This window comes from Panthera pardus, unplaced genomic scaffold (assembly GCF_024362965.1).
Source record: "Panthera pardus isolate Hobbes unplaced genomic scaffold, ASM2436296v1 HiC_scaffold_6, whole genome shotgun sequence".
NCBI classification, from domain to species: Eukaryota; Metazoa; Chordata; class Mammalia; order Carnivora; family Felidae; genus Panthera; species Panthera pardus.
The window spans coordinates 68,995,391-69,020,708 of NW_026526991.1; the positions used below are offsets into that span (position 1 = coordinate 68,995,391).

At 40.2% G+C, this 25,318-nt stretch overlaps 1 protein-coding gene across 2 annotated transcripts in view; it reads right to left on the reverse strand.

The window, feature by feature from the left end:
* Nucleotides 1-14,514: 14,514 nt before the first annotated feature.
* The window catches only part of ANO6 (anoctamin 6), a 194,880-nt gene continuing 184,076 nt past the window's right edge, over nt 14,515-25,318 (reverse strand). For both annotated transcript variants that reach the window (XM_019419111.2, XM_019419112.2), the window contains 3 exons: nt 24,603-24,805; nt 23,025-23,130; nt 14,515-17,766 (listed from right to left, as the gene is read on the reverse strand). In XM_019419111.2, coding sequence (XP_019274656.2) covers nt 17,560-17,766; nt 23,025-23,130; nt 24,603-24,805 — 516 coding nt within the window. In that variant the 3' untranslated portion in view covers nt 14,515-17,559. The remainder of the gene's footprint in view (nt 17,767-23,024; nt 23,131-24,602; nt 24,806-25,318) is intronic.

Sequence of the window (25,318 nt, forward strand, 5' to 3'; positions counted from 1 at the left end):
CTTAAATTTAGGCTTATTTTCTGGCCTAATATGTGATTTATCTTATAGATATATGTTCTATGTGGACTTGAAAGAATGTTTATTCTGTTTTTTGAGGGGTGGAATGTTCTGTATATAAGTGTAAGGTCATATGGTCTAATGTGTTATTCAAAGACACTCTTTCCTTATTGACCTTTTTGCCTGGGTGATCTATCTATTGATGTAAAAGGAGTATTTAAGTCTCTTCCTATTATTGTATTCCTGTCAATTTCTCTCTTTTTATTGGCCAAAAATTACTTTCTGTATTTAGGTACTCCTTTGTTTGGTGTGTAGATATTTACAGTTGTTACATGTTCTGGTTGGATTGATCACTTTATCATTGCATAATGACCTTCTTTTACAGTTACAGTTATAGTTTTTGTTACAGTATTTGTTTTAAAGTCTATTTTATCTGACATAAGTATTGCTACCCTGGCTTTTTTCCCCCCCCCACCCCCACCTTCCCGTTTGCATGGAAAGTCATTTTCTATCCCTTCACTTTTAGTCAGTATGTGTCTTTAGGTCTGAAGTTAGTCTCCAGTAGGCAACATAAAGAGGAGTCTTTTTTTGTTTGTTTGTTAAATCCATTCTGTGACCCTATGTCTTTTGATGGAGCATTTAGAACATATACATTTTCTTTCTTTCTTTCTTTCTTTCTTTCTTTCTTTCTTTCTTTTTCATATAATTTATTATCAAATTTGTTTACATACAACACCCAGTGCTCATCCCAACAAGTGCCCTCCTCAATGCCCATCACCCATTTTCCCCTCTCCCGCACCCCCCCCATCCACCCTCGGTTTGTTCTCTGTATTTAAGAGTCTCTTGTGGTTTGCCTCCCTCTCTGTAACTATTCTTCCCCTTCCCTTCCCCCATGGTCTTCTGTTAAGTTTCTCAAGTTCCACATATGAGTGAACACGTATGATATCTGTCCTTCTCTGACTGACTTATTTCACTCAGCATAATACCTTCCAGTTCCATCCACATTGCTGCAAATGGCATGATTTCATTCTTTCTCATTGCCAAGTAGTATTCTATTGTCTATACAAACCACATCTTCTTTATCCATTCATCAATTGATGGACATTTAGACTCTTTCCATAATTTGGCTATTGTTGAAAATGCTGCTATAAACATTGGGGTACATGTGCCACTATGCATCAGCACTCCTGTATCCCTTGGGTTAATTCCTAGTAGTGCTATTGATGGGTTATAGGGTAGTTCTATTTTTAATTTTTTGAGGAAACTCCACACTGTTTTCCAGAGTGGCTGTACCAGTTTGCATTCCCACCAACAGTGCAAGAGGGTTCATGTTTCTCCACAACCTTGCCAGCATCTGTTGTTTCCTGAGTTGTTAATTTTAGCCACTCTGACTGGTGTGAGCTGGTATCTCAATGTGGTTTTAATTTGTATTTCCTTGATGATGAGTGATGTTGAGCATCGTTTCATGTGTCTGTTGGCCATCTGGATGTTTTCTTTGGAAAAGTGTCTATTCATGTCTTCTTCCCTCTCCTTCACTGGATTGTTTTTCAGGTGTTGAGTTTGGTTAAGTTCTTTATTTGCAAATATCTTCTCCCATTCTGTCAGTTGCCTTTTAGTTTTATTGATCATTTCCTTTGCTGTGCAGAAGCTTTTTATCTTGATGAGGTCCCAATAGTTCATTTTTGCTTTTATTTCCCTTGCCTTTGGAGATGTGTTGAGTAAGAAATTGCTGTGGCTGAAGTCAAAAAGCTTGTTGCCTGCTTTCTCCTCTAGGGTCTTCAAGGTCCTCTAGGTGTCTCACACTTAGGTCTTTCATCCATTTTGAGTTTATTTTTGTGTATCATGTAAGAAAGTGGTCCAGTTTCATTCTTCTGCATGTTGCTATCCAGTTCTCCCAACACCATTTGCTAAAGAGACTGTCTTTTTTCCATTGGATGTTCTTTCCTGCTTTGTCAAAGATTAGTCGGCCATATGTTTGTGGGTCCAATTCTAGGTTCTCTGTTCTATTCCATTGGTCTATGTGTCTGTTTTTGTGCCAATATCATGGTGTCTTGATTATTACCGCTTTGTAGTAGAGGCTAAAGTCCGGGATTGTGATGCATCCTGCCCTGATTTTCTTCTTCAATATTACTTTGGCTATTTGGGGTCTTTTGTGATTTCATACAAATTTTAGGATTGTTTGTTCTAGCTCAGAGAAGAATGCTGGTGCAATTTTGATTGGGATTTTATTGAATGTGTAGATTGCTTTGGGTAGTATGGAACATTTTAATAGTATTTGTTCTTCCAATCCATGAACATGGAATGTTTTTCCATTTCTTTGTGTCTTCTTTAATTTCCTTCATAAGCTTTCTATAGTTTTCAGCATACAAATCTTTTACATCTTTGGTTAAGTTTATTCCTAGGTATTTTATCATTCTTGGTGCAATTGAAAATGGGATCAGTTTCTTTATTTCTCTTTCTGATGCTTCATTATTGGTGTATAAGAATGCAACCGATTTCTATACATTGACTTTGTACCCTGTGACTTTGTTTAATTCATGTATCAGTTCTAGGAGTCTTATGATGGAGTCTTCTGGGTTTTCCATGTAGAGTATCATGTCGTTTGCGAAAGTTTGACTTCTTCTTTGCCAATTCGATGCCTTATATTTCATTTTGTTGTCTGATTGCTGATGCTAGGACTTCCACCACTATGTTAAACAACAGTGGTGAGAGTGGACATCCCTGTTGCGTTCCTAATCTGAGGGGGAGAGCTCTCAGTTTTTCCCCATTGAGAATGATATTAACTGTGGGCTTTTCAGTCATGTTAAGGTATGTGCCTTCTATCTTGACTTTCTTGAGGGTTTGTATTAAGAAACAATGCTGTATTTTGTCAAATGTTTTTTTCTGCATCTATTGATAGGATCATATGGTTCTAATCCTTTCTTCTATTAATATGATGTATCACATTGATTGATTTGCGAATATTGAACCAGCCCTGCAGCCCAGGAAAGAATCCCACTTGATAATGGTGAATAATTATTTTTACATGGTGTTGAATTCGGTTTGCTAGTATCTTGTTGAGAATTTTTGCATCCATGTTCATAAGGGATATTGGCCTATAGTTCTGCTTTTTTGTGGGGTCTCTGTCTTGTTTGGGAATCAAGGTAATGCTGGCTTCATAGAGTCAGTCCATAAGTATTCCTTCCATTTCTGTTTTTTGGAACAGCTTGAGAAGGATAGAAGCCAACTGGTCCAGGACTCTTATTTGTTGGGAGATTTTTGATAACTGCTTCTATTTCTTCGCTCGTTATGGGTCTGTTCAAATTTTTTATATCTTCCTGTTTGAATTTTGGTAGTGTGTGGGTGTCTAGGAATTTGTCCATTTCTTCCTGATTGTCCAGTTTGTTGGCATAAATTTTCATAATATTCTCTGATAATTGCTTGTATTTCTGAGGGATTGGTTGTGATAAATTCATTTCATTTGTGATTTTATCTATTTCCGTCCTCTCTCTTTTCTTTTTGAAAAGTCTGGCTAAGAGCTTGTCAATTTTGTTTATTTTTTCAAAAAACCATCTCTTAGTTTCATTGATCTGTTCCACTATTTTTTTTTGGATTCTATATTGTTTATTTCTGCTCTGATCTTTATTATTTCTCTTCATCTGCTGGGTTTGTGGTTTCTTTTTTGGTCTGCTTCTAGTTCCTTTAGGTGTGCTGTTGGATTTTAATTTGGAATTTTTCTTGTTTCTCTAGATAGGCCTGGATTGTAATGTATTTTCCTCTTAGGACTGCCTTTGCTGCATCCCAAAGGGTATGGATTGTTGTGTTTTCATTTTCATTTGTTTCCATGTGTTTTTAAATTTCTTCTTTAATTGCCTGGTTGATGCATTCATTCCTCAGTAGGATTTCTTTAACCTCCATGTATTTGGAGGTTTTCCAAACTTTTTCCTGTGGTTGATTTCAAGTTTCATAGCATTGTGATCTGAAAGTGTACATGGTATGATCTCAAGTCTTTTATATTTATTGAGGGCTGTTTTGTGACCCATTATGTGATCTATCTTGGAGAATGTTCCATGTACACTAGAGAAGAATGTGTATTCTGCTTTAGGATGAAAAGTTCTAAATATATCTGTCAAACCCATCTGGTCCAGTGTATCATTCAGGGCCAATGGATGATCTGTCCATTGTTGTAAGTGGAGTATTAAAGTACCCTCCAATTACCACATTCTTACCAATTGCTTATGTGTGTGATTAACTGTTTTATATATTTGGATGCTTCTGAATTCGGTTCATAAACTTTTGTAATTGTTAGCTCTTCTTGATGGATAGACCCCATAATTATATAATGCCCTTCTTGGTCTCTTGTTAAGGCCTTTAGTTTAAAATCTAGTTTGTCTGATATAAATATGGCTACTCGAGCTTTCTTTTGACATCCAGTAGCATGATAGATGGCTCTCCATCCGCTCACTTTCAATCTGAAGGTGTCCTCAGGTTTAAAATAGGTCTCTTGTAGACAGCAAATAGACAGGTCTTGTTTTTCTTAATCCATTCCGATACCCTATGTCTTTTGGAGCATTTAGTACATTTACATTAAGGGTTATTATTGAAAGATATGGGTTTAGAGTCAATGTGTTATCTGTAGGTTTAATGCTTGTAGTGATGTCTCTGATCCTTTGTGGTCTTTGCAACATTCCACTCACAGAGTACCCCTTAGGTTCTCTTTAGGGCTGGTTTAGTTGTCATGAACTCTTTCAGTTTTTGTTTGTTTGGGAAAACCTTTATCTCTCCTTCTATTCTGAATGACAGCCTTGCTGGATAAAGGATTCTTGGTTGCATATTTTTCCTATTCATCCCATTGAAAATATCCTGCCACTCCTTTCTGGCCTGCCAAATTTCAGTAGATAGGTCTGCTACTACCTTATGTGTCTACACTTGTAGGTTGGGGCCTGTTTATCCCTAGCTGCTTTCACAATTCTCCCTTTATCTTTGTATTTTGTCAGTTTCACTATGATATGTCATGCAGAAGATCAATTCAAGTTACATCTGAAGGGAGTTCTCTGTGCCTCCTGGATTTCAATGTCTGTTTCCTTCCCCAGGTTGGGAAAGTTCTCAGCTATGATTTGTTCAAGTACACCTTTGGCCCCTTTCTCTCTCTTCTTCTTCTTCTGACACTCCTATGATACGGATATTGTTCCATTTCATTGAATCACTTAGTTCTCTAATTCTCCCCTCATGATCCAGAACTTTTTTATCTCTCTTTTTCTCAGCTGCATCTTTTTCCATAATTTTATCTTCTATTTCACCTATTCTCCCCCTCCCTCTTCAACCCTCACTGTCACTGCCTCTTGTTTATTTTGCACCTCGTTTACAACATTTTTAAATTCATCATGACTATTTTTTAGTTCCTTGATCTCTGCAACAATAGATTCTCTGCTGTCTTCTATGCTTTTTTCAAGCTCAGTGATTAATCTTGTGACTATTACTCTAAATTCTTGTTCAGTTATATTATTTATATCTGTTTTGAGCAATCTTTAGCTGTCATTTATTCTTTAGCTGGAATTTCTTTTGAAGGGAATGCTTCCATTTTGTCATTTTGGCTAGTTTTCTGTCCCTTGTGTGTTTTAAAAGCTTGTTATGTGGCCTGCACCTGCAAGCACTACTATATTAAAGAGGGGATCATACACTGCCCAGGGCCTGGCCCTTCAGGAGGTGTGTTTTGGGGAGTGTTACTTTCTCTCTGTTGTGACTTTGGTTACTTTATCTCCCTACTAGTAGTGATGTTTTGGACCCTCCACCAGGTGTGCTTTGATTTGTTCACTGAAGTAGCCCTGGAAAGGAAAACAAACAAACAGAAAACAAAAACACAGAAACATACAAACAAAAAACCCAAAAACACAAAACCAGGAACACCAGCTACAAGTAAACAGGGTGGAGGTAGTACTTATCGAAGAGGCCTTATCCCATATAAAAAGTGAAATGACAGTGGTGGGGAAAAAGAAAAAAAATAAAAATTGACCAGATAGAGAAACTATATGGCTTAATCCAGAGAGAGAGAAAGGAAAATAAAGGAGGCGGGGAAAAAGAAAATAAAATTGACCAGACAGGGAAACTATATGGCTTAACCCAGAGAGAGAGAAAGGAAAAAAAAGAGCTGTAGAACATGTATTGAGAGAATGGATTAAACATGTCTGCTTAAACAAACCAACAACTAGAGTAACCAGACTAGAGAAGGGAAGAGATAAGAAAGAGAAAAGGAAGGAAGAATATATGTATATAATAAGGATTGTCTGAGAATTAAGCCAGACAATGCAACAGCACTGGTCTGAAGGAGGGTCTGTCTGGTTCCTCAGCATCCATCCTGCTCTAGTACATACACAGTTACCAGGCATGGAGGAGTGTGGTTTGGTATAGGCCAGTCCTGCCTCCACTGTGGGCCCACTGTCTGTTGTCTGAAGCCCCACTTTGGTGGCCATGGGGAGAAAAATGGCGACACCTCAGTCTCTCTTCCACTGACCAGGTGTCCCAAACCACTCTGTTTAAGCTGTCCTCACTGTGCCATGGCTCAAGTGAGGCAGTTTGTCCTGCTCTGCTGACTCCCAGGCCCTGGGGCTTGGCTGGGTTTCAAACTCCTGTTGTGTGTGCCCTGGTACTGGAGGAGTGCGGCTCCATGCCTCTCAGTATATGGTCTCTGGCTGGTGGGCGCAGACAGTCTTTGTCCTGTTCCACATCACTCCAGGGAGGGGATCGCTTTCTCTTATTGTGGACTGCACCCCTGACCTAGCCACCGAGCCTGGGGCTGGCTGCCTTCCTCCCCAGGTGCTCGATCTGGCAGATGGCCCCAGTTTGGAGAAAGCTGTGCAGTTAAGAGATTGGATCTTTCTCCATCCTGGTCTGAGGTTTTTCTCTTGTCCATATACAGTCCTGTGCATCCCCAGCCTCTCTTTCTCTTCTCTTTATCTCTCTGCAGAAGGGGATCCCTCTCTATTCATTTTATCTTTCCCCATTTGCAATAACACACCTATGGCCCATCAGGTTGTCCTGGTGAGTTTCTGGAAGCAACTCTGTGTCTTTGCCTCCTGGGCTCTTGGAGTTCAAAGTCCTTTGGCTTCAACACTGCTTTGTTTGAGAAACAAGGGAACTTCAGATCCCCCTACTTCTCTGCCATGTTGGTCTCTCCTAGACCATTTACATTTAGAGTAATTATTTATAGGCTTGTACTTATTGCAATTTTGTTAATTGTTTTCTTGTTGTTTTTGTAGTTCTCCTCTGTTCCTTTTTTCTTTTCTTCCTTTCTTTCCTTGTGATTGATGACTTTCTTTAGTGTTGTGGTTTGCTTTTTTTCTTTTTTGCTTTAGCTTTTTGTATCTATTATAGGTTTTCAGTTTGTAATTACTGTGAGATTCATATATAACATCTTAAGTACATAGCACTCTCTATTAAGTTGATGGTGTCTCAAGTTCAAACACATTCTAAAAGAATTTCATTTTTATTTCCGCCTCCATTTTTATATATTAGTTGTCATATTTTACATCTTTTTATTGTTAGTCCCTTATCTAATTTTTTAGATAAAATTGTTTATACTATTTTTGTCATTTAACCTTTATACTAGCTTTATAAGTGTCTGCCCTACTACCTTTACTGTATGTTTGCTTTACTCATGACATTTTTTTCTTTCATAGTTTTGTTTGTTTGTAATATGGCTTTTTCTTTTCTACTTAAAGAAGTCCCTACATATTTCTCATAAGGATGGTTTAGTGATGATTAACACCTTTAACTGTTTTGTTTTTGTCTTTAGAAACACTATCTCTCCTTTAATTTTTCCTTAATGATAACCTTGCTGGGTAGAGTATTCTTGGTTGTAATTTTTTTCCTTTTAGCACATTAAATGTCATGCCACTTCCTTCTGGCCTGCAAAGTTTCTGCTGAAAATTAACTGATAGCTTTAACGGGTTTCCCTTGTATGTAGCTAGTTGCTTCTCTCTTGATGCTTTTAAAATTATCTCTTTGTCTTTAATTTTTAACATTTAATATAGCTCATGGTGTGGACTTCCTTGGGTTCATTTTGTTTGGAATTCTCCGTATCCTGAACCTGGATGTGTGTTTCCTTCCCCAGGTTAAGGACATTTTCAGCTATTATTTTGTCAAATAAATTTTCTGTCTCTTCCTCTTTCTTCTCTTTTTGGGACCTTTATCATGCAAATGTTTGTTTACTTGATGTTGTCCAAGATCTATCTTGGCCTATTATTAAAAATTCTTTTTTCTTAAAAAAATAAAAATTCTTTTTTCTTTATGTTGTTCAGCTTGGACACTTTCCATTACCCTATCTTCCAGATTGCTAGTCTCTTCTGCATCCACTGATCTGTTGATTCCTTCTGTGTATTTTTTAATTTAATTATGTATATATAATTCATTTAATTACATGCATGGTGCTTATTGTTCTATGAATAACATTTTATTTTATTTTTTAATTTAATTTAATTTTTAAAATTTACATCCAAGTTAGTTAGCATATAGTGCAACAATGATATCAAGGGTAGATTCCTTCATGCCCCTTACCCATTTAGCCCATTCCCCCTCCCACAACCCCTTCAGTAACCTTCTGTTTGTTCTCCTTATTTAAGAGTTTCTTATGTTTCATCCCCACCCTGTTTTTATATTACTGGTGCTTCCCTTCCCTTGTGTTCATCTGTTCTGTGTCTTAAAGTCCTCATATGAGTGAAGTCATATGATATTTGTCTTTCTCTGACTAATTTCTCTTAGCATAATACCCTCTAGTTCCAGTCACGTAGTTGCAAATGGCAAGATTTCATTCTTTTTGATTGCCAAGTAATACTCCATTTTGTGTGTGTGTGTGTGTGTGTGTGTATGTATGTACATATATGTATATATATGTGTGTATATATATACATATATATGTGTGTATATATATATATATGTGTGTGTATATATATATATATATATATATATATATATATATACACACATACCACATCTTCTTTATCCATTCATCCATCAGTGGACATTTGAGCTCTTTCCATACTTTGGCTATTGTTGATAATGTTGTTATAAACATTGGGGTGCATGTGTCCCTTTGAAACAGCACACCTGTATCCCCTGGATAAATACCTAGTAGGGCAATTGCTGAGTCATAGGGTTATTATATTTTAGTTTCTTGAGGAACCTTCATACTGTTTTCCAGAACAGCTGCAGCAGCTTGCATTCCCACCAACAATGCAAAAGAGATCGTCTTTCTCTGCATCCTCGCCAACATCTGTTGTTGCCTGAGTTGTTCATGTTAGCCATTCTGACAGGTGTAGGTAAGGTGGTATCTCATTGTGGTTTTCATTTGCATTTCCCTGATAATGAGTGATGTAGAGCATTTTTTCATGTGTCAGTTGGCCATCTGGATGTCTTCTTTGGAAAAGTGTCTATTCGTGTCTTTTGCCCATTTCTTCACTAGAGTATTTGTTTCTTGGGTGTTGGGTTTGATAAGTTCTTTATAGATTTTGGATACTAACCCTTTATTTGATATATTTTCTGCAAATATCTTCTCCCATTCCATTGGTTGCCTTTTAGTTTTGCTGATTGGTTCCCTTTGCTGTGCAGAAGCTTTCTATTTTGATGAGGTCCCAATAGTTCATTTTTGCTTTTGTTTCCCTTGCCTCCGGAGACGTGTTGAGTAAGAAGCTTTTGTGGCCACAAAGAGGTTTTTGCCTGCTTTCTCCTCAAGGATTTTGATGGCTTCCTGTCTTACATTTAGGTCTTTCATCCATCTTGAGTTTATTTTTGTGTATGGTGTAAGAATGTGGTCTAGGTTCATTCTTCTGCATGTTGCTGTCCAGTTTTCCCAGCACCACTTGCTGAAGAGACTGTCTTTATTCCACTGGATATTCTTTCCTGCTTTGTCAAAGATTAGTTGGCCATATGTTTGTGAGTCCATTTCTGGATTCTCTATTCTGTTCCACTGATCTGAGTGTCTGTTCTTGTGCCAGTACCATACAGTCTTGATGATTACAGTTTTGTAATACAGCTTGAAGTCTGGGATTGTGATGCCTCCTGCTTTGGTTTTCTTTTTCAAGATTGCTTTGGCTATTCGGGGTCTTTTCTGGTCCCATACAAATTTTAGGATTATTTGTTCTAGCTCTGTGAAGAATGCTGGTGTTATTTTGATAGGGATTGCGTTGAATATGTAGATTCTTTAGGTATTATTGACATTTTAACAATATTTGTTCTTCTTTTTTTTTTTTTTTTCTTTTTTAATATATGAAATTTACTGTCAAATTGGTTTCCATACAACACCCAGTGCTCATCCCAAAAGGTGCCCTCCTCAATACCCATCACCCACCCTGCCCTCCCTCCCACCCTGCCCTCCCTCCCACCCCCCATCAACCCTCAGTTTGTTCTCAGTAACAATATTTGTTCTTCTTATTCAGGGGCATGGAATCTTTCTCCATTTTTTTGTGTCTTCTTCAATTTTCTATAGTGTCTTCTTTGTGTCTTCTTCAAGCTTTCTATAGTTTTCAGTGTATAGATTGTCACCTCTTTGGTTAGATTTATTCCTAGGTATTTTATGGTTTTTGGTGCAACTGTAAATGGGATCGATTCCTTGATTTCTCTTTCTGTTGCTTCATTGTTGGTATATAGGAATGCAACCAATTTCTGTGCATTGATTTTATATCCTGCAACTTTGCTGAATTCATGAATCAGTTCTAGCAGTTTTTTGGTGGAATCTTTTGGGTTTTCCATATACTGTATCATGTCATCTGTGGAGAGTGAACGTTTGACCTCCTCCTGGCTGATTTGGATGCCTTTTATTTCTTTGTGTTGTCTGATTGCTGAGGCTAAGACTTCCAATACTATGTTGAATAACAGTGGTGAGAGTGGACATCCCTGTCTTGTTCCTGACCTTAGGGGGAAAGCACTCAGTTTTTCCCCATTGAGGATGATATTAGCATTGGGTTTTTCATATATGGCCTTTATGATCTTGAGGTATGATCCTCCTATCCGTATTTTCTTGAGGGTTTTTATCAAGAAAGGATACTGTATTTTGTCAAATGCTTTCTCTGCATCTATTGAGAGGATCATGTGGTTCTTGTCCTTTCTTTTATTGATGTGATGAATCACATTAATTGTTTTGCAGATATTGAACCAGCCTTGCATCCCAGGTATAAATCCCACTTGGTTGTGGTGGATAATTTTTTTATGTATTATTGGATCTGGTTGGCTAATGTCTTGTTGAGGATTTTTGCATCCATGTCCAACAGGGAAATTGGTCTCTAGTTCTCCTTTTTAATGGGGTCTTTGTCTGGTTTTGGAATCAAGGTAACGCTGGCTTCATAGAAAGAGTTTGGAAGTTTTCCTTCCATTTCTGTTTTTTGGAACAGCTTCAGGAGAATAGGTGTTAACTCTTCCTTAAATGTGTGGTAGAATTCCCTTGGAAAGCCATCTGGCCCTGGACTCTTGATTTTTGGGAGATTTTTGATTACTAATTCAATTTCTTTACTGGTTATGGGTCTGTTCAAATTCTCTATTTCTTCCTGTTTTAGTTTTGGTAGTGTATATGTTTCTAGGAATTTGTCCATTTCTTCCAGATTGCCCATTTTATTGGTGTATAATTGCTCATAATATTCTCTTATTATTTTTATTTCTGCTGTGTTGGTTGTGATCTCTCCTCTTTAATTCTTGATTTTATTTATTTGGGTCCTTTCCTTTTTCTTTTTGATCCAACTGGCTAATGGTTTATCAATTTTGTTAATTCTTTCAAAGAACCAGCTTCTGGTTTCATTGATCTGTTTATTTGTTTGTTTGTTTCAATGGTATTAATTTCTGCTCTAATCTTTATTATTTCCTGTCTTCTGCTGGTCTTGGGTTTTATTTGCTGTTCTTTTTCCAGCTCTTTAAGGCGTAAGGTTATGTTGTGTATCTGAGACCTTTCTTCCTTCTTTAGGAAGGCCTGGATTGCTATATACTTTCCTCTTATGACTGCCTTTGCTGTGTCCCAGAGGTTCCCTCTCCGTATTTTTTATTTCAGTTATTGTATTCTTTAAGATTTATATTTTATTCAAGTATTTACATTTTATCTTTGTTGAAGTTCTCACAGAGTTCATCAACTCTTCTATCTAGTCCAGTGAGCATCTTTATGACCATCACTTTAAACCCTTTATGAGGCATATTGCTTATCTGATTTCATTTAGTTCTTTTCCTGAGGTTTTGTCTTGTTCTTTCAAGAACAATACTAGAACTACTATTCCTGAACTACAGGGAATGATCTTGTACATGGTCATCCCTGTATAGACTGTATGCCTGGTGACTTTGGCTAGTTGGCTGGTGGGAACTGTGGTTTTTGTGGCTTTGGAGTGGGACCATGCTGGTGGGATGGCCAGAGGTGAAGTGGGCACAAACCAGGGCAGTCCTGGGGCCTCTCTGTAGAGGGATAAACTGCCCAACAGCTCAAGTGAGTGCAAGTTGGGGGGGGGGGGTCCAGGGGCTCTCTGCACAGAGGGTGTCCCAGCAGAAGAGCTGATGCTAAAGTTGGTGCAAGACGGGGAGTCTGCATGTAGAGGGTGCCAGGGTGGCTGTGGATCGGAGTGTTCTGGTGAGCAGGGGCACTACAGCAGTGTAGCTAGGGCATGGCTGGGTAGGGAGTGGTGTCCCAGGGCACTCTGCACAAAGGGCCCCCTGGTGAGTTGTCTGGACCCAAAGTGAGAGCTGGGGGTGCCCTGGCAAGTCATCTAGAACCAGAGTGGTGTGAGCTGGGAGTGTTCTGGGGTGCTTTGCACCTGTATCACCTTTGTGAGATGGCTGGAGCTGGAGTGGGTGTTGACCAGTGTCCTGCTGTGCTCCATGAAGGGGGCCACTTTGGTGGGACATCTGGGGCTGGTGTAGGTTTGGAGCTCACCGATATGGTAGGCTCACTAATGTACCCAGACCCCATCCCTGTCCACATTGTCAAGTGGAGGAGGAATGCCACCCATGGTGCTCGCCAGCCTCTCCATCTCAGAGTTTCAGCAGCAACTCTATTGGGCAGAATTCTAGGACTGGATCCTTTATATTCTAGTTGCCCTTTTAAGCAGTGGTTTTCTGTGCCCCCTGGCCTTTGAGGCTGGTGGACTAGGGGTCTGGGCCTCGCTGCAGGCTGGCTAGGACACCCTGACTGCTCTTGTCTGTGCTGTCATGGTGGAGGGTGAATGCAAACCATGGGGCTCACCAGTGCCTCTGACCCAGAGAGAGTTCTAGCAGCTCCCCTGCTATTGGACAGGGTTCTAGGGCTGGTTCGTGTATTTTCTTGTTGCCTTTGTAAACCGTGGCCTTTTCTCGTGTCCAAGGGCAGATGAATCTACTCAGGGTCCCTCTGAACTATCCCTCCTCACTACGGTTTGCAATGAGGATGGCAGCTCCATTTGTTACCAGGTCATTGGGTCTCTTGCTATTCTCTTCGTGGTCTTTTGTTGTGAAAAAGTTCGTTCCATCAGTCCTGTTCTTCAGGAGAAATTGCTCTAAGATAGGTGTTGGTTTGGTGTGTCTGTGGAGGGAGATGAATTCGGGATCTCCCATATTGCCATCTTGGACCAGGACACCAAGCCCAAATAACAACGATTTTGTATGTTACGGTATTCTTAAAGTAAGCTACAGAAAATGTTAAGAAAATCATAAGGAAGTGAAAATACATTTATAGTACTGTATTTTTAAAAAATTATAAAAAAAAAATCTGTATGTAAGTGGACCTATCAAGGTCAAACAGGAGTTGTTGAAGGGTCAACTGTATTTAAGATCTCCTCATCCCCTGCAAATGAGAGGGGCTTCTTAGCTTACAAAAGGAACTTCTGGTCAGCCGTTTGCTGAACTTAAAAGACTTAACGGTGAGAATAACATTAGTGCTGGTCTCAAGAGTGTCACATAAGGATCAGAAAAGACTTCTTCCTGTTGGTCCAGTTACAGAGTTTTCCTGGAAGCCCAATGAGATTTAAGCTGGCTAATTAAACAAATCAAATACATACACATATACATAGAATGAGTTAAAATCTGGGTATGTTGTACAGGATAAAAAAACATTGATTTTTATAATGAGATGTTCCTTTATTTTCTTTTCCGTAATTTCCCTTTCTGTACCCAGGGCCACAGCAGGTTCACAGCCTTTCTGGGATTATTAGCGACTTGCCCTCTCTGAGGGGCACTGTCCCCTGCAATCATGGTTTTAGCATACAGAAGCCAACTTTATGTATTTAGAGAAAAATGCCTCTTCCTCCTTGCTGACACAGCCTGACTCCGGCGTACCTGGTGTGGTGAGCAGAGGTGGGCTGGTTTTCAGCTCCCACCTGGTCTCAGGTTTGGTATCCTGGGCAGGGCTCAATCCCAACAACTGGTTTTTAGCAGTTGTGGCTGAAAACCCACACCCAATTTTTTTCCCAGAAAAGTCATGTTTAAAGTAAGTGTAGGCTGTGAAAAATATCATTTACACAAAAGCACACATTTGTTATCTAGGTGATGATTGAGATATATATGCTCTCCTTAAAAACACGAAGACAGAGTAGACCACAGTGCTGTTTTTAAAAATGAATTTACTAAAATGCTTATAATTATAAAAGAATATTAAAATGCACAGAAATTCACAAAACATTACAAACTTTACATCTTATGCCACAGTGTATGAAAGCATCATGTATATTTCAGTTCTTTCGTTAAGCTGCTCATACATTTTAAGTTTTCAAACATCTTAACATATAATAGGCACAATGAGAAAATGGTACAAGCAGTGTTTCAATAACAGAGCACATTCTGCCCATCCCCCCCCCCCCCCCCCCCCCCCCAGTGAATTAATGTTTTCTGAAATCCAAGATGCACCCACGGATAATTACAAGGGAAGGCATTTGGTGACAGTTTACAAGATGGCCTTGCTTAGTTTTCAAACAAAAACGATAGCTTTCCCTTTCTATTGACACATCTAAAATATTTGAGGGATATTTAAAGGAAAATCTCCTGAGTATTTTGGTCTAATGCTTCAATGTTAAAATTCACAGGCATTACAAAAGGATATACAATGAAACGTTCTCTAGTGGTTAACACTGGGCAGGTCTAGGGCTAGGTATTCCTTTCACAGGGGCACTGTCGCACACCCCCTTTTTCTTGGGGTGCTGCTGCTTACATTTACAGATCCAGCCCAGTGACTGCCTGCAGACACAGTCCCACATTTGTCTTCACACTGACAAGTCAGCACTAGAGTTCCATTAACACTGTGGTGTCACAGGTGACCCCGGATCCCCACTACCTCGCTGCTTAGGGGACTATTGGCAGTGTCACACGTATTTTCTGCCTTTAAAAATGTAGAGTTTTTCCCCCTCCTGTCCACAAAAGCACATTTTAAACTATGAAGGCAATTTACGAAAGATGGTTTATGAAAAACACACATGCACACTTTTTAAAGTTCTAGTTTATATACAAGGAGATAAGGCAAAAAAACATTTCCTTCTCTACGCTCCCATAAACAGTGAGTAGTTGGCAAATCCAACATGAGGAGATAGTCCTGCGCTTCAAAGAGCTGAGGTACGAGGGGCAGAAGTGACGCCACTCCGGGAGCGGCGTCACAGGTGAGCAGGGAAAGGAACAGCTGCACCCAGTCTGGGCAGGACGAGAAGCCGGGACGAAACTCCTTTCTCACTCCCTGTGCAGTCAGAGCGCGTGCGGCCTGTTGTGAGCACTCGTTCACATTGTTAACGTGATCAAGAAAGTTAGTGAAATGTTGTCCCTTGTCCATTGGGACAACGCAAAAGTTCAGGATACTGCTTTGATGAATCCTACATAAATAGTGATTTTGGTTTCTGGGTCTGTTTGAACATTCATGGCAGGCACTTAGAATCGTGGCCTTGAGTTAAGCAGCTCTATTATATCGAGCCTCTAAATCTGCTCGCTGCAACAGGTTTCCTCTGCTGCTGGGATTGAGTGGCTCGGCTCCTATGGCACTTGGGCATGTAGCAGCACCCCAGTGGGTGGCAGTCCACCCGGTAAGAACCCAGTGCCAGCCACCCTCTCTTACCCCCGGCACTCCCCCGTTACCAGTCAAGGGTGAGCGGTGAGGCCCCGTGTCTTGTCCGGAGCCTACCAGAGGGCCTTGCACCTGAAAGGCAGTAAAGCACAGTAAAGACTGCTGAGTTGAACCACCTGAAGGCAACATGTGCGTGGTGCAGGCATTCAGCGGGAAGTTACGTGCAGTTCAGGGAAGGGGTTGTGACCAAACCGCAGCCTGAGGGAGGCTGGAAGCTCAAATCAACACCAGAGTGTCTCTTCTGGATTGGGAGTGATGCGGGTCTATCCCTGCCTCTCTCCTCTGCCCACCACTCCCCTGGTGCGTGCAGTTACAGACAAGTTACTGGGCTGGGAACAAGGGAATGGAGGCTGCAGGGAACCACCTTCACCATGGCACATGCTTTGGTATGCTCATCACTTGGATACCCGGAATCCTTGTGGAAAAGGCGCTCCCCACGCAGGGAACCCTGAGCGCCTCACAATTAGGGCACCGGTTGTACTCTTAAGCGCGTGTGCACAGCACCCTCATGTCACGGTGGCTGCACAGTGAGCAGTTCCTGGCGATGCCTGTGATCTGTGATGCTGTACCTCCTGGATCTAATGCATAAAAGGAAACTGGTGGCAAACGGATGGGCTTGTCCTTCCGGACCATTATGTTGATAAAAATGTAATTTTAAGAAACTACGTATCTTTAGAAGAGGTACATTAATTGTTCTGGTCAATAGGAGTTACAATTCTATTTGAATCTATAACTTTCCCTACTTTTGTCATCTGACTCCCTTGAGATCTGCAAAGCAGTCAACACTGATTAGGCACAGAATGTTCTAAGAGTGCTCCTGGAAGATAAAAAGTGTCACTGCGGATTAGCACAAATACACTTCAGAACCTTGCTATCTTTATTCCGATCCATTAAGTGTGTTTCTTTGAGATGAAAAGATAGGCCAAATTGGAGACGGAAACTATTCCCTCTTACTAAGTGAGGTTTCGTTTTCTGTAGGGATGTGCTAACACACCGACATATTGTGAATTCTTGAGTCTATCTGCCACTTAATATGGCATTCAAACTGAAATTCTGACTTAGCTATTTTTAATCACACAAAGGGAAGCATGTCTCATCTTTAACAAAAGTACTGTAAGGGAAAGAGAACTCTGGCACAGATTTGGCTAAGTGAAGAAATGAAACACTGCCTTAAAGGGGACCATGTGCTTGAGAACAGAAAGAAATGAAAATAATCAGACGGAGGGACAGAAATCCATTCTGCTTCAGAAGGGGTAGTTTTTAAGCACACGAAGAGACTTTTTCTGTGTTACTGAAATTCAAATTTATCAAAAAAGGGTAACATTTCTGGTTTTCCAGGTGATTAGTTTTATGCACTTCTTGATCTAAGCTTCGCACTTTCCAGTTCCTGCGTGGCTGGCTGAAACCGAAAAATAATCTATATGAAAATGGCAATAGCTAAGACTCCTATTTGCCAAAGTGTTTTCACTCAGACATCCTCATTAGTGATTCATAATATATTTTGACGGAGTTAAATTCTGTAAAGTGCTTCTCAGAACATAAAGCTCTTATTCTAATTTGGGTCGTAAATTGTTATCTACCACTTCCACCATCCTCTCAGCTATGACCCCCATATTTTTTGTCACATCTTTGAGGTGATTTTCGTGAAGAAGCTTTTGCGTTAGGTATTTTTCTCTCTTGATCTTGCTCTTCGTGCTTTTGGATACATCTGGAATTGCATAGGAGATAAAAAATTTCACAGAGTAGATGATGTGCTGTGGGAGAGAAGAAGAAAAAGGTCAGCTGCAACGAAATGGAGGGGAACCCAGAGTTCCTTCCCTTGCAGGTCATCTGGCAGCGGATCTGGACACGGGGCTGGGCATATCTACAGACATATCCAATCTCTCCCGCGCAATGTGCCTCCACCCACGAGCTCCATTGTTACTTTAAAAATTGCAAGAATACTATTTGATATGTAGAAGATAATGTGTCTAATGTCTCTGACACTCACCATGACACTGCCGATGCTGTAGTATTTTTGGAGACGTTCGTTTCCTAGCTCATTCCGGGAGCTCTTCCCCAAAGGTTAACACTACCCTATGTGTGAGTATATCTGTATCATCTTATTTTTGAGAACGAGCTTAACAAAGATGTATATATCCCACAGGAATATATTGTTTAGTCTTGTTTGAGCTTTATAAAAAAGTATGGCAGTCTTTGGAAAATTGTTTTTTCGTTTAAAACTAGTTTCTAAGATTCATCAGTGTTATTGTACATTAACTGTAGTCCATTCATTACCAGTTCTGGTTAATATTCTCTTGTTTGCATATGCTATAATTTATCCATTCCCCCATCAAAACGTATTGCGCTTGTTTCTAGTGTTTGTATTAGAGAAATGATGTTGGGAATGTTTGTGCACTTGGATTCTGGAGGATATCTGTGAGAGTTTCTCAAGGGCATGACCTAGGAGTAGAAGTGCCAAGACTCTAGGTTACATGAATGTTTAAATTTCCAAGATGGTACCAAAGTATTTTCCAAACCAGTTAAACCAGCTTCCACACCCACCAGCAGTGTGTGATAGTTTCATTTGCTCTCTCTTTTTTTAAGTTTTAAAAAATGTTTATTTTTGAGAGAGACAGAACACGAGCAGGAGAGGGGCAGAGAGAAAGAGAGAGACACAGAATCTGAAGCAGGCTCCAGGCTCCGAGCTGTCAGCACAGAGCCCAATGCAGGACTCGAACTCATGAACTGTGAGATCATGACCTAAGCCCAAGTCAGATGCTTAACCGACTGAGCTACCCAGGTGCCCCTTGCTTTATATTCTTGACAGCACTTGTTGTCATCAATTTTTTTTTTTTTTAAACCAACACAGAGATTATAAAATGGACTTTCACTTTGGTCTTACTTTACATTTCCCTGATGACTAATGACGTTGAAGACTTTTTTATTTGTTCAGTACTCACAAATCTCTGACCCAGCAAGGAGATAGATAAGATACAATAAACAGAGTTAAACATAAGTAAGTTGTACATGGTGTTAAAGTGGTAAGAGTTTCTGTGTTATATGGGAGGCAAATTTCATATAGGTTTCATACAGATCAGTCTGGATATGCCTCAATGAGCAAAGACTTTAAGGAGGTGAGGGAAACAGCCATGCAGAAATCAAGAGGAAAGAGATTCGAAGCAGAGAGAACAGCCAGTGCAGAGTCTATGTGACGAAAGCCTACAGGCTATATTTCAAGTAATGGCAAGGCAGGAGTGCAGCGGGTGAGGAAAGGTGACTTGAGAGTGATAACAGAGCATGGCTAGACTGTGTGAGGCCTTGCGTATCACAGTGAGGACTTTGGCTTTTACTCAGTGACCTATGAAGGGAGTAGGGAGCCCAGTTAGCAGACTGCGGCCCTAAGTCAGGCCAAAAAATGGCCTAATTACCAACCTGGTGGTAGCAGCAGAGTTGGTAAGAAGTGTTCAGATCTGTGATGTACTTTCAAAGGCAAAGCCAACAGGACTGTATGTGGAGTAAGTGGGGGGACTCCCAAGAATTCTACCCTGAGCAAGCAGTGACATGGAACTGCCATGACTGAGAGGGGGCAGACTCACTGTGGACAGAACATTTAGGGCAGGACAGAGAGAACATTCCAACTGAATTTAAGAAAATATGGGCACTTGGGGCAGTAGATTTATGTGTTAGATATCCAAGCAGAAAGGTCAAGTGGGCATTTGGATTCATGGGTTGAGTTCAGGAGAGAGGTGTTTCAGAGATATCTATATATCTATATACATATATTGTGAGTCACTGGCATATAGATGGCATTTAAAGCCAACGGACTGCATGAGATCATCAAGGCTGTGAGGAGAGAGAAAAGATGACAACCAAGGAATGAGCCCCAGGATCACTAAGAGAAGGAAGGGACTAGCAATGCAATTAAGAAGGGACTTAAGGTAAGAGAAAAGGCAAAAAAAAAAAAAAGTGTTTTCCTGGGAGCCAAGTGAGGAGTAATAGTAACTTCAAGGAGGAGAGAATGATCAGTTTCTGTGTCAAATGCTTTGATACACTAGGTAATATGAGGGTGGAGAATATTCGAGATGAGAGGTACTAGTGTGTCTCAATTATGGAAATTATACAGTGAAGAGACAAACGATATTGTGGGAAAGAGAGGTTTTTATTTTCTATCTATTTCTGAGGTAGGTAATATTTATAGATAGGTGGATTTTCTATGTTATGTCACCCTGATATTTCTGGGATAAACCAATGTGGTCTGATGTCATCTTTAAGAAGTAGATTGCTAGATTCTGGGGCACCTGGGTGGCTCAGTCAGTTAGGTGTCCGACTCTTGACCTTGGCTCAGGACATGGTTTCATGGTTTGTGGGATTGAGCCCTGCATCAAGCTCTGTGCTGGCAGCACAGAGGCTGCTTTAGATTCTCTGCCTTTCCCCCTGCTTGCACGCATGCTCTCTCTCACTCGCTCTCAAAATAAATAAACTTAAAAAAAGTATATTGCTAGATTCAATTGGCGCATTTTAGGAAGATCTTTCCATCTATGTAATGAGTGAGACTGGTTTAGAATTTCCCTTTCGCTTTCTCCTGTCTGATTTTAAGATGTATAAGGAGTTGGAGAGTGTTTCCGCTTTCTAATCTCTGGAGGAAACGAAAACGATCTGTTCTAGGAAGTATGGTATTGCTCTCCTATAAAACCATATGGCCTAGTGTTTTCGTTATGGAAAGATTTTTCAGTAACTCAGAGTTTTGCTATAATTCTAGGTTTACAGTTATCTTCTTTAGCATTTTGAAGAGATTCGACTACTCTCTTCTCACCTCTGTGTTGCTGTTACAGTCTACTCTCACTCCAATTATAATTTTCCTGATCAGTCATCTGTCCTTGTTCTCTGGGCACTTTTACGATCTTATCTTTGGTGAGCTGCACTTCTGTCCCAATCTGTGGAAGCACGGATTTCTGTATTCTTCTTGATGTCTGTTGTGCTTTCTGCTCTGTGAACAGACACCATTTATTTGGGAAGAATTTGAGCCATTAACTCTTCAAACTGCCTCTCCTCTATGATCCATTGTTTTTTTCTTCTGTGAATCTTTTGAAAATTGCTTAATCTCTTTTCTGTATTTTCCACTTTCCTCTCTCCCTGTGAGGTGTTGGGAATAATTTTTTTTCAGACCTATCTCCCAATTCATTCTGTTTTCAAACTTCTGTTTCTCAAAATTGCCTAGTACTTTTTTAGTTTCTTACTGTTTGCTCATTTTTGAATCTCTCATTTCTTTGTTTAAACGTGGTCATTCCTTATCTGATAACAGATACTCTTGAAGTTATTGAGGGTCCAAATTAGTTGCTTTTCTTTTTTTGGCTGAATCTCACTCCTGGTTTTTCTTATTTCCCCTGGTTATTGTTGATCTTTGGAAGTTCATATTTGATTATTTCAATCTGAGAAAAAACTGTGGTCTAAATTGAGGACACTTTTTTCTGCGGAGAATATACACATTTCCTTCTACGGTGAGGCAAATTGAGCACTTTGGGGGCCCCTGGATGAATCCAAGAGTCTCTAGCTCAGCTGGTCCACCTCACTTCTGACCCACTGCTGGGTCTCCTGAGCCTGTAGATGGCATCACTGATAACTGCACTTGTTCTATTTTGACCACCACACCTTTCCCCCTCCTCTTTGTGGATTCTCCTTCCTTCCAGTGAGTTCAAAAATGCAAAGGACATTTTCTTTTCTCATTAAAAAAACCCTTTATACTCATTTCATTATTAGCTGGAAATCACAGGAGTTAGACAGAATAACAGCCCAGGGGACAGACACAAAGGGGAAGCACAGTGCTTCCCCAACAGGTCTCTGCTCCACGGGTGGCCAGTGGGGGTGGAGGCAGGCCTGGGTATCTACGTGTGACGGGTGGGCCTGGCTGCTAGGGCTCAGCGGTCCTCCTCGTCCAGGGACTCTGAGTCCACCTGCACCCTCGCTCGCTCCCACACTCCCTGGCGGCGTGTGTCCAGCTGGGGGCCCTCCCACATGGCGACATCATGTAATGGCTCTTGCCCGGAGCCACACCACGGCCCCTCCTCGAAGTTCTGTCCTTCTTCCTGTTCCTTGTCCTCCCTGCTCTCCCCCTTCTGGGAGATTTAAGCTTATTCTAAATGTCTTGTAGTGAAATGGCCCCTCACGGTATCTAGTCAAACCTGATTATCAGAAGCAGCAGTGTAAATACTTCGGCAACTCCATATTTAAATATAAACTAGTGATTCTTGCTGATATAGCAGATACTACAGGAAACCACTGATGCTGGTGAGCTAATGATGAATTGTTTCTTCTTCTGTTGATGTTTGTTTAATAGCTACCAAACAATACTAGAAAAATTGTCAAAGCCAGGCAGGCAGCCTATCTCACACTTTTTTCTTGCTAACAGATTCTCATTTTGTTCAGAGCAAACCAAATACCTCCTGCCCCAGCCTACTTTGCTGCTGGGAGGAACCGTGAGCTCTAGTTATTGCCAGTGTGATACAGGTGGAAGTCTGCTCTGAAGTCTTCTGGAAAAGCATTTTCTTTGCTGATGCAAAGGAACAGATACAGCTAGCCTCACCTTTCTTTCTCCTTACTGTCTAGAACATAAATGTGTTCTCTGGAGCTGTAGCACTCACACTGCTGCCATAATGTGATGTGCCCTGAGAAAGTTTCCGAGAGCAGAGATCACATCTTAGTAGTCTTAAATAAGACCCTTCACAGTCCATCATGCAGCCCCTGTGCCCCAAATTAAAAAAAAAAAAAAAAAAAAAAAAGGCACTCAATACTGAATTGAGAGGGACTGAATCCCCTTAGCAAACATGCGCTCACCTTTTCAAGCAGACAGCCAATTTCATTTTATTAGAGCATTATGGGCATTCTCATGTTAAATTTGATTAATGCATGTCCTAAACTAATTATTAGCAAGAGATAAGAATGTATTTGAAGTCAGAGTTGGCGACACTGAATTCTAACAAAAGGTCTGCAAATATACTACCTTATCAACTATTTCAAAGTAGACGTCTCCTACCTCCATGACAATGATAAAAGCCAACTTGGCTGCAATCACGTGCCAGTAATAGATGTTGTGTTTATACTCTTGTGGGTGTCCAGGTGGGTACCGGAAATCACGATACCTGGAAACAAAATGGAAGGATATAAGGAGATAATTCTTCTTGACCAACTACTGTAAGCAAGGGCCCATTTCAAAAGAGGTCATATTTAATACAATGCTCTTTTAAGTTGGACATCATATAAATTTTCTCAGAGTTTAATTTGCTGACAAAATCCTGAAATAACTACTCCCGTAATACTTCACTTAACAGAAGATGGTAATGATGTATTCCATCTATGTGAAAACAAACAAAAGTGTTAACATTTTTTTTGCCAGTTTCATCCTTGCTTTCTCAAAAGAGTATAACTAAAACGATTCAGCGTATTTTCAGAAACAGGTTTATAAATTTATTTATATAACGTATCCTCAGGCTTCACTCAGCCACACGCGATCTCTCTCTGTAAAGAGTAGCACCCATCTGCTTGTTACACTTTTCAAACTCTTGTCCTTATGAGACGTCATGTGCTACTGCTGTTGGTGTCTTCCCTCAGGTAGCACATCTCAAATTTCCTACCTGTAATCTATTTGACCTAGAAGAGTCTAACAACTGTTTAGAATTATGTCAAGTAAAAGTAAGCAGATTCGATGTGGGATTCTCAAGAGGGTCTACAGTGTGTAAATTTGAAACACTTATTCGGGGCTTTTTTCTGGTTTCTTGGTTGTGTTGCTGAGAATTTGAACCAGAAAAGGGTTTGAGGAGTTGAGCTAAATGAGTATTTAGAGCCTCTTCTGGGTTAAGACTATGATTTAAAAAACAAACTCTTGGGGCACCTGGGTGGCTCAGTTGGTTAAGCATCTGACTGGTTCAGGTCATGATCTCACAGTCCGTGAGTTCAAGCCCCATGTCAGGCTCTGTGCTGACAGCTCAGAGTCTGGAGCCTGCTTCAGATTCTGTCTCCCTCTTTCTGCCCCTCTCTCAAAAAATAAACATTAAAAAAAATTTTTTTAAAGGATTTTAAAAAACAAACTCTATGACCTATAGTGAACAAACTATCAATTAGTGATTTACTTGACATCTACTGACTACAGTTGACCTTAAGGCCATTACAATCAATGCAGAGAGCTCTGGAATACTTTCAGAGAATACTTCTGGGCTAGGCTGAGGTATTTACATTTCTCATTTTTGTATCTCTTGAAGTGAGAGTGATAGTTTGTCATCACTAAATACATCAGGTTGTGCTTGGATAACAGATTCGTCATACCAACTGAATGAACTTGTTTTTTGGAACTCCTTGCATTTCTTCATTTCTAAGATACAAACAAAACTTTTCTCTTGGATCAGTATCCCTGTAATCATTTGAAACCCTCATCTTTATATCATGTTTTATTGTTTCATTAGAAAGTTCTGACCTCTGTATTAACTTTTAGATCTTTTAAGTTTGGCTGAAAAGAAAGGTAGGAAAAAATGTCTCCAGCAATTTTATTTAGAATTACATTACAATAAAAGTCCTTTAAAAGATGAAGTGCATTTTTAAACACGTCAGCAGAACTTGCCTGCATGTGGTATGTTTTTCAAGCCCAGAATATGGATTTCCTTTGCTTCTGTTTTTGAAGTCTGCGATGTTGAAGTAGGAAAGAGTGTTGTTGATGTATCCCTCCATGGTGTAGTGGGTGTGGTCCCCATAGGGAGGGACGGAGAAGGACCAGTAATACACCAGGCGGGGGATCATGTCTGATGTGAAAGCGATGATCATGGCCTATATTGGGAGGAAAACAGTAAGGGGACATTAATTTAGAGCCTTTATAGCTATGGTTAACAAATGTGCCAGAATTATAGTTTCATCAGTTGATTTTTTTAAAACTGATTCAGAAACTTTAATTCTTTCCTAATGGACATAGATAGTGAATGTCCTAAAGTCTTTGAGTAGCTGCTTTAAAGAATAGTTACTTCCTCTTGTCTTCAGTTCAAATAAGGGCTGTCCAGAAGTCCACCTACAACTGGAAAGCAAAAGCTGGCAAGTTGCCTGTTTCTTTTCTTTTTTTTTTTTAACGTTTATTTATTTTTGAGACAGAGAGAGACAGAGCATGAACGGGGGAGGGTCAGAGAGAGGGAGACACAGAATCAGAAACAGGCTCCAGGCTCTGAGCTGTCAGCACAGAGCCCGACGTGGGCTCGAACTCACGGACTGTGAGATCATGACCTGAGCCGAAGTCGGCCACTTAACCGACTGAGCCACCCAGGTGCCCCAAGTTGCCTGTTTCTTAAGTAC